Genomic DNA, 19,037 nt, shown 5'->3' with positions numbered 1-19,037 from the left:
ATCACAAACGGGTAACAGGATTAAAGGTAACGGGGACCCGCGGATTAAAGAATCACAAACGGGTAATAGAATTAAAGATAACGGGGACCCGCGGATTAAAGAATCACAAACGGGTAACAAAATAAAAAGAAATTTCAATGACGACTAGAGTTTATATGAAAAAAAGGTTAAGTAAAGCATATATGAACAAAAAGGTAAGTAAAACGAAGAATAATCGAGAGTTAAATCTCGGGGAAAATTGCAGCGGAATTATGTTTTAAGGTGGATACCATGGCTCTGATACCATGTTGAAATTTGGGGAATTTAGGTGAAAGAATATGAGAAAATAACAAGGAACAATAAAATATTATTGATAATGATGTCAATAACCCTAATTACAATATTTACATTATTTACATTAATCAAATAGTATGATACTACCTTGGTATTTATAACCAAGTGAATAAATTTAAATCTAAACTAAATCCCTTTATTATAGGGCTAAGAATAAACAAACCAAATCGAGATATTTTCTCAACAAATAATATTATAATATTTTCTATTCTAACAGTGTATATATAATATTATTTTGCTTTCACCACCAGTATCCGACCCACTGAACTGCCTAATCTGATTGGGGGTCAATTCCAGCATCAAATGATTCCACTTCCAACCCTCGCGAGCGATCGAACCGTGGTCTCCCTATCAAGTCCAACATCAATCATCGTAGTGGACTAACTAACTATTGATTGTGTTTTTATAATTAAGTGTGGATGGATGGATTAATTACAAGTCTTCAGATATGAGGTAAAAAAGCTAATTAAGCTCTTATGGTACCAGAGAGAAACTGTTGCTTAAGAATAGAGGTGGGAACAGGCCAGGCCGGCCTACATGGCCTTAAGGCCTAGCATACATAGGCTCAGGCCAGGCCAGCCTATTTCTTTAAATAGAGCAGGCCAAAGCTTTTTTATAAGTCTATTTAGCTAAAAAGGCCAGGCCGCAGGCCATTAAAAAAGCCTTTGAGGCCTACTAGGCCGGCCTATTTAAGTTAACATGAATAATATTTTTATTACGATTATTATTTATATATTAAAATTTATACTTTGATTAAATTATAAATCTATTAACTTTTTAAGTAATTTAAGTTTATTAATCTACATTAGTTTTTAATATATATAAATGTATTATTATAAACTAGAATTGAAATATGATGACATATATAGTCAAATTCTCTAAAATATCAAATGAAACATTATTTTATTAGTTCATAAGTATATTTCAAAATAAATATAATTATTTATTTAAATATGTTTATATGAAATAGGCTTTTAAACAGGCTAACAGACCACATCAGACTTTCAAAGGCCAGGCTCAGACCTAGAATTTAAGCCTATGATAGGCCACAGGCCAGGCTCAGACCTTCGATTTTTTGACAGGCCAGGCTCAGGCTTGGCAAAGCCTAGCTCGGCTAAGTCTTCAGATATGAGGTAAAAAAGCTAATTAAGCTCTTATGGTACCAGAGAGAAACTGTTGCTTAAGAATCACGATGATGAACACTTATGTTATGGGATTGTTGTTGTTTTTCATGGTTTACTATGTTGCTGGAACAACAGCAGCCTAGATAATTAACTGTCCAGAAGATATATCATGTGGAAATCAAGTTATAAAATTCCCTTTCCAAAACAAAAACCAAAATCCAATTTCACCTATGTGTGGTGGCTATCCAGGATTTAAGTTAATTTGTTCATCAAACCAAACTATGATTGAACTTCCTCACAAAGTGAAACTTAATGTCGAAAACATTGACTACACACAACAAACTATTCAACTATCCGATCCACAAAGTTGTCTTTATAAACATATCCACAACCTCAATCTTTCAAAATCTCATTTCAAGTACTTTGATGAACTTGTTGAGTATTACTTTTTGAATTGTTCACTCTCAGTTAGACATGAGATGGACTCGTATTTTGTTCGATGTCTAAGTACCTCAACCTCGCAAGTTTATGCTATCCCTTCTTATGAACGAATCAGATATCTTCCCCTTTACTCTTGCACCAAAATGTTTAATGTTTCATTAAACCCTTCTTATACTTATTATGATTATGTTCCAAACATAAACTCTCTTCGTTTGAAGTGGCTTGAGCCTAATTGCAAAGACTGTGAATCATATTTATATTTCGCCAACAAAGTACATTGTTTCGCCAAAAACAAACAAGGTAATAATTTACCTTATACTGTCAAATTCATAAACGCTGGGTCAATTCTAGGTTCGTTGTTTTTTATCTTATTAGTTAGTGCAGTTTATCATATTTATGACTCATATGTACTAAAAAAAGCAAAACAAGCAATTATAGAAAAGTTTTTAGAAGACTATAAAGCTCTTAAGCCTACGAGATACTCTTATGTAGAAATTAAGAGAATCACAAATAACTTTGGAGACAAGTTAGGAGAAGGAGCGTATGGAAATGTATATAAAGGATGCATTTCAAAAGAATTCAGTATTGCCGTGAAGATACTCAGTGTTTCTGAAGGAAATGGGCAAGATTTTCTCAACGAAGTTGGTACAATAGGTAGAATCCACCATGTTAATATTGTTCGATTGATCGGTTTTTGTGCTGATGGCTTTAAAAGAGCTTTGATTTATGAATTTTTACCAAATGGTTCGCTGCAGAAGTTCATAAATTCACCAGAAAACAAGAAAATCTTCCTTGGATGGAAAAAGTTACACGAAATTGCTTTAGGAATGGCTAAAGGAATTGAATATCTTCATCAAGGTTGTGATCAACGCATCCTCCATTTCGATATCAAACTGCAAAATGTGTTACTTGACCATAATTTTATTCCAAAAATATCTGACTTTGGTTTAGCTAAATTATGTTCAAGGGATCGGAGCATGGTGTCAATGACTACAGCTAGAGGAACTTTGGGATACATTGCTCCCGAAGTTTTTTCAAGGAACTTTGGAAACGTGTCTTATAAATCAGATGTTTATAGTTACGGAATGATGTTGCTTGAAACAATAGGAGGGAGGAAAATCACAGAGGACTCGGAGGAAAACTCTAGTCATGTTTACTATCCGGAATGGATTTATAATCTTATAGATGATCAAGAGGAAATGAGAATTCATGTTGATAATGAAGGGGATGAAGAAATTGCAAGAAAAATGGGCATTGTGGGACTTTGGTGCACTCAGTGGCATGCTATGCATAGACCATAAATGCAAATGGTGGTTCAGATGTTGGAGGGAGATGTAGACAAAACTCCAATACCTCCCAATCCTTTTGCTTCTCAATCTAGACAACCTAGGAGAAATGGTGGGACTGCAACTACTAGGCAACTAACCCAAGATTTAGATGTAATTCAAGAGTTAGAGGACTTGCCATTGCTAAATCCGTGTTAATACAACATTAGGCAAATGTTAAGGTGGATGACCTTCTCATTCATAGTTTATGATAGTTTTGCATCAGTATATTGTTGGTTAATTATTGGATTTTTATGCATTTTGATCCCGTTCATTAATTATGCCACAACTAGCTTATAATTGATGCATGCTTTGTGGCATTGAAAAGATAAGACTGATACTATCTGGTTTGATAAAATTTCACCTTAATTAAAACTCATTGTTTGAGCTTGTCCATGAGTAGCTCCCAGTCTAGCTGTGTTACAACCTGATGGACATCATATATGTCACCTACTGTTAGTGTATAATTCAAATGAGACTAGTATATATTAGTTGTTATTGCTTGTGGAACAAGTCGGTTAAAGTAGTTACAACTAGTCATGTGATTAGTTAGTTGTTAGTTAGATTACTTGAGGTTTAAGCAACTAACTAGTGTGTTTGTTAGAATGGTTAAAACTATTGTAAATGTCCAATAGAAATAGTATATATGTGATATACAGGTATGCAAATATGTAACTTGATCATTTTTCAATAAAACACACACACACACACACACACACACACACACACACACACACACACACACATTCTTCTCAATATTTCCTCCCAGGGGAATAAGTTACCGTAATAGTCCTAACACATAACATCTCCAACATCCTCATTTGAATAAGTTACCGTAATCCCAGGGGAACATCATGAACTGTCAATACTATCATCTCTAACATCCTCAGCTGGTAGATCTTGTGCATACAAGTAAGGCTTATTAGGCATTTGTAAATTGCTATCTTCTTCTTCAAGCATCTCAATTACTTTATTCATTGAAGGACGATCACTAGGTTTTGTTTGTATACACCATAAAGCCACAATCATCATTTTCTTTGCCAATTTCATTTCTTGATATGTATCATTCTCAATTGTTATTTCCCTTCCATCTTTTAATTGATCATAAACCCAAAAAGGGATATATATCTGACTGGATTGCTCAGCCAATGCATTCAAGTTCTTCCTTCTATTTGCCATCTCCATTAACAACATCCCAAAGCTATAGACATCAGCTTTGTAAGTTATTGTGCCAACATTTCTGTAGAATAATTCAGGGGCCATGTACCCAATGGTTCCTCTTGCTGCAGTTAATGACACAATACTTTTATCTGTAGGACAAAGTCTCGCTAGTCCAAAATCAGATACTTTTGGATTAAAGTTTTCATCAAGAAGGATGTTATGAGGCTTTATGTCAAAGTGTAGAATTTTCATATTGCATCCATTATGCAAATATTCAATGCCTCTAGCCACCCCAAGAGAAATGGCATGCAATTTTTCACAATTCAAGGAATTACTCTCTTCATTATGAGAAAATATGTATTTTTCAAGTGACCCATTTAACATGAATTCATATATAAGAGCACGTTTAGAACCCTCCACACAAAAACCAATAAGTTGTACAATGTTAACGTGGTGAATCTGACCAATGGTAGCAACTTCATTGACAAAATCTTGACCGTTAGACTTGACATTATCCAATAATTTGACTGCTACAAGACGACCACTCCTTAATTGTCCTTTAAAAACAGATCCATAACCTCCACTGCCTAATTTTGTCTTGAATTGTTTTGTTATCTTTCTTATGTCTTTGTAAGAGTACCTTATAGGAATGATACTATTGTCACTGCTTAGAAAAACTTCAATACCATCATACATAGATAGATGCTTTCTTCGCCATTTGTAGATTATTAATGCAATGATACATGGCGCTCCAACAACAAATTTTAAAACGCTGAACATAAAAATAAGGGGACCTATACAAAGAAAGGGAAATGAGATGAAAAATAATGAAATTTCAGATGTAAAATAATATATAAATAGTCCAACAAAAAATCGCACTTTTGCCTTAAACTAACCCTGAAAAATCTCAATTTTACCTTAAACTAACCCCTAAAAATATCAAATTTTTTTGTTAGAGCCCAAATAACTACCGAAACTTAATGGGCCTTAGCTCCGCCCGTGGATGCAAGCCCAAGTATATATCGTTATTATATAACTAGTGCAATTTCTTCACTGACTTGAGGGAATGCAAGAGCTTACCTATGTAATAAATCAAAATATCTTTTACAAATAGCCAAGCCACATTTAAATTGCTGTGTCCTGCCCCTGCAAGAACATACACCAAATAGTTAGCAAAACAAACTACCAATAAAACAACATCTAATAAATTTTACCGATTAAAAAAAAAAAGATTTAGCCAAAAAAAAAAAACCTTTAAATTTTGAGAATGTGAGTCATTACCTAAACCTGATGTACAGAGATCATAATAACCAAGCTCCGGATACATACCATCTTCGCAGTGAGTATTGAGCCAAGAAAGTTCAAATCCATAAAACATCATACGACGAATATCTGTACAAGACATTTTGTTGCTGTTGTTGCCACCATCATCTTCAACAACAGGCCAAGATGTAAGAAACATCAATTCTATACCACACCCATCTCCCAGCTCCAATTCCGAAAGATTTTTGTAATCGTGTCCAATATTGACATAGAAAGAATTGCCTTGTGTAATACTCTTCGTATTCATACAGGCAGCATGTTCATCAAAGGAAATACCAGAAGAATAATGGACTCGATTCGGACATCTCAGATATAATACGTTCACCAATAATGATCTATTGTACCCATACTCTGTGTCCGGCACTCCTACGAAACCTATATTGGAAGTTATATTATACAGGCCTAGTGAATAATAATAAGGAGGGAGCTGGGAATCCAATAGTCGTACGGTGAAGTTGTTGTAATTGATCGATTGTACATAATATTTTCCGATAGTCTTGTAGTATCTTCTTAACTTGTAGTACAAAATCAATTGGTTGTTGTCCTCACAAGATAGAGTATACCTTTTGTCACCACATTTTTTGGGACTGTCTTTCAGTCGGAAAGGGTAGCTGATGTTATGGACACCGCACTTTCTTGAACATGACTCTTCATGTTCATCACCATCAACTTTGTTGTAAGGAAGGAGAATCAATATTACCACCACAAGGGTTAATGCACCAGAGGTAATTAACGATGACATTTTTGGTATTGATCCATCCTATAACAAATTAAACTCTCTTTTTTATATCAAATTAGTTAGCAAGCTCCAAGACTTTTTACATTAAACTAAAAATTAATCTGAGATATCCACATCATAGCTAACCAGCTGTACTTCAAAATATTGAAAACCTACGACTACACTCATAAAAAATAATTATATCACAATTCATGGAAATATATATATATATACCGGCTTAATTCAACACTCAAAACTAGCTTGAAATGTGAGGATTGCCTCTTACTCCTTGTCTAGGCCAACTCACATCTGATGTGAGACTTCTTAACAAATAACAATTGATTCCGTAACATTATTTTGGTTTGGTTCAAAGATATCCCATGTAATTTAACTTATTTTATAGAGTATTCTATTTCACCTCTTTACCTAAGAACCGTTCCACTATGAAAATTCTCGTGACATGTTATTATCATGATGACACAAGAAGTGCAACAGATCGGTTTGATTTTTGGGGGAAAATAATCCAAATTAATATAATATATCAATCAAGTTGAATTTCTGTTTGATGTAATTTGTTGGGAATTCGAACCGAAAACCACCCCAATAACCAATAGTAGAACTAATTATCTATAGTGTGTGAGACAAATGAATTGAAGCAACCAAATTAAAGCGATAAAGAGACACGAATAATTGTTTACCCAGTTCAGTTATAACAACCTACTCTGGGGGAGAGAGACTCTCCGATCCACTATCAACCAATAACTTGATTACAATGAGATTTCATACAAAAGAGTTGCAAGATTTAGAGTTTTCTTAAATCTACCATTTTCCCGAATCTCTTCCGGTGACCAAGAGATTCAATCAATAAATGTTTCCCGATGTTACAAAGATCACCCAACCCTAAAGAATACCCAAGAGAAACCCCCTTGAACTCTAGATCCATGTTGGTGAGAAACCCCTTTGAAAAACCTCACTTTTCACAATCATCCGCTCCTCTCTTTCTTCCTTGCCGCTGTAACACAAAAACAGGGTATATATCTGACCCGTGGTCACGCCGCACGTGAAGGAGGCTACGCCGCGCGTGACCAGCAACAAAGCCAACCCCAAACTGTTCAGCAATTGCGCGCCGCGTGAGGTGCATCACGCTCCCGGCGTGATGCCCTGTTCCAGGTCCAATTCAACATCAATTTTCCAAGGCAAACTCCAACAATCTCCACCTTGCCTTTAAATTGATGGTGGTGCCAACTTCCCACCAACCACCGTGCCTTACACCACACCCTCCTCGGTCCCTGGAGTCTACCTCTCCGTTCTATCGGGATTAGTCTTTTAAAATAGGTTCGGAAGCACTCGTTCCCTATTTCTATTACAAACTGTTCAGAGCCTAGTTTAGGTTACCCTTACTCTGTTTAAATATCCTTGCCCCATGTTCCACTTTTTCGTTACAAACGTTTGTATCATTACCTTAGTGGCTCAATGTGTCACAAGCTGTCACAAGTGCCTAAAATAGTCCTAACTTTGCCTCAGGTAGAAATTACCGTTCTAGACTAAGCTTTTAATCTTATACTAAGATCTCAGATACTGAATTTAATGGTCTCATATTGACCTTAACATACCGTCCTTCGTTCGTGATAACTAGCTTCTTTTCCTATCCGATATCCACTAGCTCCTTAGATTTTATTCTAATGTGATCAGTATTAAAATAAATATAAAACCGAACAATAAAAGATTTTGCAATAAGAAACAATTGAATTTATACCCAAATTATACAAAACCAAGCATTCGTAAGGGAGTTCCTCGACTCCACCTAACCTAGGAAAAATAAATTACAAAGACAAAAAGAAAAAAACCTTATTGGCCTTGGAGTTCCTTGGCCTCCTTGCCTTCTCCTTAGAGTTCTCCTAACTCTAGAGTGAACTGAAATATTTTGGAATAAATAATAGTGAAGGGAATAATGCTAGCAACACACTCTTTAACAAACACACTTCAACACACTCTCTTTTATTGGTTGAAATTCACATGGGTCCCATAAAAAAATGTGGACCCATATAACTTTTATGGGACCCATATAAATTTTAACCAATAGAAAAGAGTGTGTTAGAGTGTGTTTATTAAAGAGTGTGTTGCTAGCACTCCTCTAGTGAAGGAGGAAGACTCTATTTATAGTTTTTCAGCTCGGTTTGGGCTTTTTCTGCGCGTCCATCGCACCTATCGTGGTACGATGGAAGATTTTCTCAAGATTTTTTGCGTTCTTTTGCAGTCATCATCGTGCCACGATGACAAGTCATCGTGGTACGATGGGAAAAATTTGTTGCAAATTTTCTTCAATTTTTTTTTTTTTTTTTTTTGATAGAATGGAGGGGCTAAGCCCCGAAAAAAAAATTTACAGAGAAACTAGTCTGGACACAGTAGTTCCAGCTGCATCTAATGCAAATAAATGTCGAATTTGAGTCGGGCACGACTCATAAAAAATCACAGTATCACCTAGACCACACCCAATATTGGCAAGAGCATCTGCGCACAAATTTGCCTCCCGATATGTATGTCGAATCTTTACTTCCCAATCGAATTGTAGAATTCTCAAAATTTTCTTGCATAAACTCCAACCTTCTGGATGTCCTCCTTTCTTCTTAACCAACATATTCACTACCACCATAGAATCTAAATGAAGCTCAACACGTCGGAAACCCAAATTCCAAGTGTATTGTAATCCTTCCCAGGCACCCCATAACTCCGCCATCTCAACGCTACAAGCACCCAACCCCTTAGCAAAACCTCCACACCACTCGGCACTGTTACCTCTCACAATACCTCCGCAACCACTATAAAGATTCTCTTTCTTAGCACCATCGGTATTAATAATAATCCATCCCTCACTAGGAGGGCACCATCCAATTTGTCGCATAACTCTAGGAAGCACAACAACATTATGATCCACTTGACTAGATTTTTCATATTCTGTCATGTATTGCTTGATCACCAAATGAGGACGGTAAGGTCGGTTGAAGCTATCATCATGTTTTTCTTTATTACGCCAGGTCCATAAAGCATGACAAGCAATAGCCCAATAACTTTGCCAATTATTCACATCAACCCCTTGAATATCACCATGCAAATTCATGTTAATCCATTGTTGAAAATCAGCATTAAAAAACACCTCACGCGAACTGTCATGAACAATATTCAGCCATACCTGCATACTCTTTGAGCAGTCACGCAACACATGAAGTTCCGTCTCTATTTCATCTTCACAAAATGTGCAGAAAGGCAAACCAAGATTCATTTTACTCATCCTATAATGAGTTAACATTCTGCCATGCTTTAATAACCAGACAAATGCTCTCACTCTCTCACAAGCTTGAATTTTCCAAACAATATTCCAAGTGGTGTTGTTGTGTTGACAATTAATATCAGCTAAAATATTATAAGCCGAGGCAACAGTAAAATTACCATGTTTTCCCGCCGGCCAGTAATTGATATCATCATCCTGTGCATCTTCGGGAGGAGGAATAGCAACCAGTTTCTGCAACACACTTGTTGGAAGCCACTGTAAGCTATCCCAGTTCCAGCATCCCCTCGCGTCAATCAAATCCGCGACCTTAGCATGTAATACGTGATCCGGAATATTGACATCAAGGTCCATAACTCGCAGCCCAGGGTCAATCCAAGGCACTGTCCATGCGTGAGTGGTCCTACCATTGCCAATCGATCGACAATAATGAGCTTCGATCCATGGCATAAGCTGCACTAAATTTTTCCACAAACTCGAATCTGCTGTTTTAGCCGAAACCTTCATCATATCAGTAACTCCTCGGCCATACTTCCCTCGCAAGACTGCCACGATGACAAGTCATCGTGGTACGATGGGAAAAATTTGTTGCAAATTTTCTTCAATTTAAACTGCAAGAAAAATGGCCATTGTGGGACTTTGGTGCTGTTCCTGCAAAGAACTAAGGGGATATGCACTTAGCCTCGGTAGAGGGTATATAGTAGGGTATAGACATTGATATTGGTTTTTTCGGTTATTTAGTGGAAGAAGAACTGATCATTTTCGGATGTTTTGATGATGCCTTATATATGAGTGTCATAGGAGATAATGGAGGGAGTAGTTGAGAGATCATATGGAGTAGTGGGGTGATGGTGGAGTAAACATAGGGAATGGTGGGCTAGTTCTATGACCGAGTCTTTTTGGGCTTCCTCTGACTTGGGTGAGTGGCCCAATCGGGCGTGTTGGGCTTAGGCGAATGGTACCTCGGTATTCTGTCTGGTACAGGTGCATTCAGTGGCATGCTATGGATCGACCATCAATGTAAATGGTGGTTCGGATGTTGGACTTGGAGGGAGATGTAGACAAAACCTCAATACCTCCCAATCCTTTTGCTTCTTCAATCTAGACCACCTAGGAGAAATGGTGCAACTGCAACTACTAGGAAACTAACCCAAGATTTAGATGTAATTCAAGAGTTAGATTGACTTGCAATTGTGAAATCTGTGTTACTCTATCTTTACTTTGTTTTGTTCTATTTATCCTATCGCAGTTCAAGATTTTTATGCATTTTGATCCTTGTTCATTATTTAGGCCTCAACTATAGCTCTTAAAATATAATTGATGCATGCTTTGTGATAAAAATTCTATTAATTGATTTTCTATATCTTGTGATAATGTTATTTAACAAATGAGTTTTCAATGCAGTTCAAAATCATACTAGAAAAGTCATAAAATGTCACAACTCACAACAATGTATCTTGGTAAGTTTATATTATATATGCATAACAATTACATCCATATGTATACCTTGAACCAACAAGCTAAATGCAGATGAAATGTAATTCAATTAAGAACCAAACAGAGATCAGGTTGGTTCATTGACATCACTTACTGATATATCATAGGAACTTAGGAAGTCGACGAGCTGTTAATATTACCGTGTCCAACTTCCGATACTGGTTCATCTTGTAGACAAAAGTAAGGTTTATTAGGTATTTGTAAGTCCCCATCTTCTTCTTCAAGCATCTCCAACACTTTATCCATTGAGGGACGGTCTTGAGGTTTTGTCTGTATACACCATAAAGCCACAATCATCATTTTTTTTGCTAATTTCATTTCCAAATTTGTGTCATTCTCAATTGTTACTTCTCTTCCATCAAGTAACTGATCATAAATCCAAAAAGGGAAATAAATTTTGCTCGATTGTTCGGCCAGTGCATTCAAGTTCTTCCTTCTACTTGCTATCTCCATCAACAACATCCCAAAACTATAGACATCAGCTTTGTGAGATATTGTGCCGACATTTCTGTAGAATAGTTCAGGGGCCATGTATCCAATGGTTCCTCTTGCTGCTGTTAATGACACAATGCTTTTGTCTGTAGGAGAAAGTCTAGCTAGTCCAAAATCAGAAACTTTTGGATTAAAGTTTTCATCAAGAAGAATGTTATGAGGCTTTATGTCAAAGTGTAGAATTTTCATATTGCATCCATTATGCAAATATTCAATGCCTCTAGCCACTCCTAGAGAAATAGCATACAAATTTTCACAACTCAAGAAATTACTCTCTTCAGTATGAGAAAATATGTATTTTTCGAGTGACCCATTTAGCATGAATTCATATATAAGAGCACGTTTAGAACCCTCAACACAAAAACCAATAAGTTGTACAACGTTAACGTGGTGAATCAGACCAATGGTGGCAACTTCATTGACAAAATCTTGACCATTAGATTTGACTTTGTCCAATAGTTTAACTGCTACAAGACGACCACTCCGTAGTTGTCCTTTGAAAACAGATCCATAACCTCCACTACCTAATTTTGTCTTAAATTTTCCGGTTATCTTTTTTATGTCTCTGTAAGAGTACCTTATTGGAATGATGCTATTGTCACTACGTAGAAAATCTTCAATGCCGTCATACATAGATAGATGTTTTCGTCGCCATTTGTATATTATTAGTACAATGATACATGGCGCTCCAACAAAAAATTTAAAAACGCTGAACAAAAGAATAAGCATCCCTATATATGAAAAAGGGAAATGAGATGAAAAGTTATCAAATATTCATATCGTATATTTTTCAAGTGATCATTAAAAAAGTTATCATTCTCAATAGCTATCAATACTAAGTCATTAACATTTTTTTGTAACATAGTAAATAGCAAGTAAAACTTTTAAATTGAAATCTACTACTAGTTATATTTTTTTTAATCAACTTCTACATTTTTTATAGAAACCTACTACAATACTAGTATTATTTTTTTAGGTCCAAAAAATGGTGTGGTCCGGCTCCTTAAAACACAAACACTCACTTATGCAGAGCCGGCTCTGATGCTAACATAGTTGCATAGGAATGAAAATAGATTATGATTTATATACACTTTGTGTCTGATCACAAATATTATACTACTTTTGTAAATAGCGATCTTTATTTGGGGGGGGGGGGGGGGGGGGGGGGGGTTCTGCCCCCTTTGTATACCCAAAATAAAATTAAATAGTGATCTTTATAATTTTATAATAATTAATGAATAAAGATCAATGCATATTTCTTTCAAAATTTTATTTAAAAAAAGTTGTTTTTTTAAAAAAAAAAAATAGGTGATACCTACTTTATCCCTTCATAATTTAAGGGTATTTACTTGGTTAATGAGAACAAACCACATAAGTTGATTTGCATATGGTACCTACAACTAATTGTAACCAACATTTTTTCATAGACATATAACTTGTTTTCATTAGTTGATGAGTATATACCCTCAATTTATGAAGGGATATATAGTTTAGAAAAAACCTCTTTTGTATCGCACATGTACGTATTCAGCCTTCATTGCTCATATACTACCCAATATTTCTAAAATATTTCTTTCGACTAAGACAAATATTCGTTTTAAGTCTCACACTTTGTTTAGCATGTTCTTCGTTGACTTCAGGGAATGCAAGAGCTTACCTATGTTCTCCAGGGAACGCCAAACCTCATATACATAGAAATTATCTGCAAGAACGTACACAAAATGGTTAACAAAAAACAAACCTCAACTACATAGAAGTTTCAGACTTTTTATTATTTTCCTCGTGATACTCTGATTTGACACTAGACTGATTGATTTGAAAGAGTCATTTGCTTGTTGCTGTTACACGAAGTTGTTGGTTCTTAAAATGTTCTGTATTGACGGTCAATCCACTTACCAATTGTAATACCTCTAACATGTTAACTTATAACTATAGGTTATTTTAACTGTTTTCATTACCCGCTTGAGTTGACTTACACATTATATGGTCTTAATGAGGTTAGGTTTTTTGTCCCCCAATCTTTATTTTTTTTGTAATTTTTTTTATATAAAATATATTATTATGGGAATATGGTAAAAAATGAAAGTCTTTATGGTGCTATTCTCTTAACTTATCTAAAAAAAACTGAAAATTATAAGTAAAAAATTTAGTCACTTTAAATATATCAAATTTCACATTTGTGTGTTCTCTCTACCGGATCTGGATCTCTCTCTGTCTCACTATTCTATCCAAGGTTGTCAGAACCGGACCGGACCGGCCGGTCGGACCGGTCGGACCGTGAACCGGCCATGAAATCGGCTCGGTTATGATCGAAAACCGGACAGGAAACCAACCGGGAAAAAACCGTGGCGAACCGGGTTGAACCGGGTTGAACCGGCGAACCGGCCGGCCGGTCCAAACGGTTTTGCATTTTTTTTTTTTTTTTTTTAAAAACAAGGCAAAATCTTTTTTTTTTTTTTTTTTTTAAAAAAAAATCTGAAACAACGTAGGAATAGGAAAAGTTGTTTTTCATCTTTTTTCTCTTCTCTCATTAGTCATCACGTAAAAACGCTTAATTTTTTTTCTCTTCTCTCCTCCACCCTCTTCAACCTTGCCACAAACCCTTCCCCTTCCTCCTCTTGCTCCGGCGCCGGCAGTACTACTATTACCTTGAAGACTATAATGATTATTAGTTTTTAACGTTTTATGTCTAGATGAACATTATAATGATTATTACGTTGCATTTAGCTATGCATTTGGACACTAGTCTTTATGAACTTGATGAACATTTAGTTTTTGCTTTTTCACTTGGCACTTGGTTTTGGTAGTATGTTGTCAATTGATTTTTTTTGAAAGCAGTATGTTGTCAATTGATGTTATGGTGCTATTTTGTGTTATTGAACTTAGTTTATTATATAATTTCTAATTTGGTTTGAATTATAAATTTTATTTTATTTTGACATTTGATATTTTATCTTTTTAATGTGTGAAATTATGAAATATTGAACAATTATTCATATTTTTTATTTATATATTAATTAAAATATATATTTAATTAAAAACGGTTCGACCCCGGTTGAACCCGGTCCGACCAATTGAACCTTGAACCGGTGAGCTTGCCGGTTCGATGACCGGTCCGGTTCTGACAACCTTGATTCTATCTCTGCCGGATCTCTCTCTCATTGTTTTCTCTCTCGTTTGATTTCTCATCGGAAAGGTGTTATGAAGGGCAAAATGGGCAATAAGCAAAAGAAAGGTGACTCAGCAAATGTGATTACAACTAACGTGGAGGGAGTGAGGAAAGGAAGCAGGATTCGCGTAGCCAGCACTAGACTAGATGGTTATATAACAAATAAGTGAGAGAGAGTAGAATTAGGCAATTGGTGAAATTCTCTGTTCTCTCTGATATTTTCTGTTATTCTTGTACTTTCCTCCTTATTCTGGATCCTTCCATTGGAAGTGATTATTCTCTGCTTATAATAATATAATTTCCCTTTCTCTGCTTATTATATCATTACATTACAAAAGGTGAAGCTCAGTGGCATCTTTATGGGTCAGGTTGATGATTCTCTTTGGTGGTCTGGAGACTGAGAAGTTTCCTTCTAAGAATGGGATTAGAAGTGAATTTCTATTAGGTGGTGTATGTTTTTGGCTTTTTTCATTGGTGTTTCACTTATATACGGCGTTTTTGTTTTGTAATTCCGCATTTTCCGACATTTGTCCGTCTTGTGCAGAAACCGATTATTAATAATAATAATAATAATAATAATAATAATAATAATAATAATAATAATAATATATTAGCCTTTAAAAAAAAAGGTGAAGCTCGGTGGTGGTGAGAGGGCAGTGGACGACGTGGTTGAGGACAGGATGATGGTGGTGGGCATTGGTGGTGGTGGAGGAGAACGTGTTGAATCTTAGATTTTCACATAACACAGTTGATAAAAAAAAATGTAGATATTTAACCACACTAAAAAAAAAAACTCTTTAAACTTTGAGAAATGTGAGTAATACCTGTAGCACAGACTGTGTGGTTATATTGATCGAGGTCTGCATTCTGACCATCTTTGCACTGACTATTGATCCAAGAAAGTTCAAATCCATAAAACACCATACGATGAATATCCGTACAAGACATTTTGCTGCTGTTGTTGCCACCATCATCTTCAACAACAGGCCAAGATGTGAGAAACATCAATTCTATACCACACCCATCTCCCAGCCCCATTTCCGAAAGTGTTTTGTAACCGTGTCCAATATTTACATAGAAATAATTGTCTTGTGTAATATTCTTCATACAGGAAGCACGTTCATCAGAAGAATATTGGACCCGATTCGGACATTTCACATATAACACATACTTCATCAATAATGATCTATCGTACCCATACACTCGGTAGGGTATGTAATTTAAATCATAGAGGCCTAGTGAATGATAAGGAGGGAACTGGGAATTATTATTTGAACCAAGATAATTGAAATCAAATAGTCTTATAGTGAAGTTGTTGTAATTAATTGATTGTACATAGTATTTTCTATAATAGTACAAAATCAATTGGTTGTTGTCCTCACAAGATAGAGTATACCTTTTGTCACCACATTTTTTGGGACTGTCTTTCAGTCGGAAAGGGTAGCTGATGTTATGGACACCGCACTTTCTTGAACATGACTCTTCATGTTCATGACCATCCACTTTGTTGTAAGGAAGTAGAATCAATATTACCACCACCGCCACAAGGGTTAATGCACCAGAGGTAATTAACGATGACATTTTTGGTACTATATCCTATAACAAAACTCATTTTTATATCAAATTAGTTAGCATTAGCAAGCTCCAAGACTTTTTTAATTTAAAAAGTCTTCCGATTAATCTGATAGATTTTGACATAAGTACTAAATTAATTATGAGCAAGACTTATTGGCAGGCACTATATAATTGAATATTTTGTCATAGTTGAATGGTATTGAGAAAAACATTGAAAATAAATCACGATGACAACCTATATATTTAGCCAAGACGGTCAATATTTTTTGTTAGTCGTACTTTTTTTATTCTATTCTTAGTTGTATTGAGTTTGGAGTGTTGTGATATTTTAGATACCTTTATTTAGTCAATGAAGTTTATCACTTGTTTACTCATACTGCCATCCTAGATACACCGGTGGCTATCCGGGAAGCTATTTGAAATAAAAGAGCTCATTTTAAGGTATCGTTGTTTGTTCGGAGATTGCTAAAGAATAAGTTGCCATCTAAGGATAACCTGCGCCGTGGAATGAATCGGTTGGATTCTATGTTGTGCGTAGGTGATTGTAGAGTCGTTGAAACCTCCTATCACTTGCTTTTCAATCGTAAATTTTCTACTTCTCTTTGGTGTAAAATTATGCATTGGTTGGGTATATCTTGCTCTGTTTCAAATTCAACAAATGAGCATGCTATGCAATTTTTTAATACTTATTTGTTTAGAAAAGCAGTTCGTCAAGATATTCAAACAGTTTGGTTGGCTTGTTATTGGACTATTTGGAAGGAAAGAAATAGCAGGGTTTTCTTCAATCAAGGGGTCTCGACCGATGTGTTGCTTGATAAGATAAAAACTCTTGCTTGGTGGCGTTGAAGACTCGACAAAATAATTTTAATTATTGTTTAAATAGTTGGTGGATTCATCCTCTAGCTTGTTTAGGGATTCATTATGGTTAATGAGTTGCTTTGATTTACTACAATTTTGAACATATTTACTTTGTAATTTTTCGTTTAGGCACACCTTGTGCTTAATATATTATTTTAATATATTCATCTGGTTTCTTAAAAAAAGTATGCGAATATGTACCGGTACACGACTTAGGTGGATGATTGTGATTGATCCAGAAATAGTATTTAATATAGAAAAATAAATAAATACTATTTATAAACCAATTAGAATCATCCACATCAACAAAATATACCGGTACATAGAGATGCTCAAATCCAAACCAATCCAAATAAAAACTGAAAATCGATCCAAAAAAACCGAAAACCGCAAAAAACCGAAGTTTTTTGGATGTGTTTGGATGTTCTTTTGTGAAAACCGCTGGATCGGATTTCGGATTGATTTCTTAAAACCGATCCAAACCGAACCAAACCGCATACATATTGCATTAACCTTTTTTGTTTTCCGGTTGTGGCAAAAACTCACAATTTGGCCTGTTTTCTAAGCAGAAGAAGCTATCAGATGGAGCAGTAGTTATTTTACATCACGGTTTTAATTATTGCAGTATCTTGGAAGCAAGTAAAGCTCAAAGATTTTTTAAAGTCTTGGGATTAATTCCGATAGAGGAAGATTTTTTCCGCTTACTTCTTTTCTTTTTTTCCGTTTACTTCTTCACATGCGGACAACACCAATCCATAAACCAGGCCATAGTAAGAAGACTTCTCCACTGTCCATGTACAACCACTTGAAGGCAGCATCGTGGAATCTAGCAAGAAGACTTGTATGATTGTCTTGAATCTAGCAAGAAGACTTGTATGACTTGTCCGTTTGGATTTGACTTATTATTTTTGAGCTTATCAAAATAATTTATGCAAATTTGAGTAAAAAAAAATAATTTATGTAAATAAATAAACTTTTATGTTAATTCATAAGTTTCTTACTAACAAAAATTATATCTTTATAAGCTATTTTTTCATAAACCAGTACTACCTTCAAAGACTTATAATAATAATATATAAAAACTTATTTATTTGCATAAGCTCAAAAATAAGTCAATCTAATCAGCCCTTAAAGACAAAAATTCAATGTGTATATATAATATTATTTTGTTTTCACCACCAGTATCCGACCCACTAAAATGCCTAATCTGATTCGGGGGTCAATTCCGGCATTAAATGGTTCCACTTCCAACTCTCGCGAGGGATCGAACCGTGGTCCTCCCTATTAAGTCCAGCATCAATCACCGTAGTGGACTAACTAACGATTGATTGTGTTTTTATAATTAAGTGGGGATGGATGGATTAATGACAAGTCTTCAGATATGAGGTAAAAAAGCTAATTAAGCTCTTATGCTACAAGAGAGAAACTGTTGCTTAAGAATCAAGATGATGAACACTTATGTTATGGGATTGTTGTTGTTTTTCATGGTTTACTAGCTATGTTGCTGGAACAACAGCAGCCAAGATAATTAACTGTCCAGAAGATATATCATGTGGAAATCAAGTTATAAAATTCCCTTTCCAAATCAAAAACCAAAATCCAATTTCACCTATGTGTGGTGGCTATCCAGGATTTGAGTTAATTTGTTCATCAAACCAAACTATGATTGAACTTCCTCACAAAGTGAAACTTAATGTCGAAAACATTGACTATACACAACAAACTATTCAACTAT

The 19,037-nt window shown here is 35.3% G+C and overlaps 2 protein-coding genes and 1 pseudogene across 2 annotated transcripts; 1 reads left to right on the top strand and 2 right to left on the bottom strand.

Moving 5' to 3' along the window:
* The first annotated feature begins 1,455 nt into the window (after positions 1 to 1,455).
* LOC123887230 (rust resistance kinase Lr10-like) lies at positions 1,456 to 3,455 on the top strand. Its single transcript, XM_045936512.1, has one exon. The coding sequence runs from the start codon at positions 1,688 to 1,690 to the stop codon at positions 3,197 to 3,199; it is 1,512 nt and encodes a 503-aa protein (XP_045792468.1). The 5' UTR covers positions 1,456 to 1,687; the 3' UTR covers positions 3,200 to 3,455.
* A 373-nt stretch (positions 3,456 to 3,828) lies between these two features.
* LOC123887190 (rust resistance kinase Lr10-like) lies at positions 3,829 to 6,453 on the bottom strand. The gene is made up of 3 exons (XM_045936474.1): positions 5,666 to 6,453; positions 5,465 to 5,530; positions 3,829 to 5,178 (listed from the first exon to the last, which is right to left on the bottom strand). The coding sequence occupies exons 1-3, from the start codon at positions 6,447 to 6,449 to the stop codon at positions 4,076 to 4,078; spliced, it is 1,953 nt and encodes a 650-aa protein (XP_045792430.1). The 5' UTR covers positions 6,450 to 6,453; the 3' UTR covers positions 3,829 to 4,075.
* Positions 6,454 to 11,275: 4,822 nt separating this feature from the next.
* Positions 11,276 to 16,992, bottom strand: LOC123887179 (annotated as a pseudogene).
* Between the last annotated feature and the right edge of the window lie 2,045 nt (positions 16,993 to 19,037).

This window comes from Trifolium pratense, linkage group LG1 (assembly GCF_020283565.1).
Source record: "Trifolium pratense cultivar HEN17-A07 linkage group LG1, ARS_RC_1.1, whole genome shotgun sequence".
NCBI classification, from domain to species: domain Eukaryota; kingdom Viridiplantae; phylum Streptophyta; class Magnoliopsida; order Fabales; family Fabaceae; genus Trifolium; species Trifolium pratense.
The sequence above is the reverse complement of the archived record's forward strand: the minus strand, read 5'-3'. Positions and strand labels throughout refer to the sequence as shown.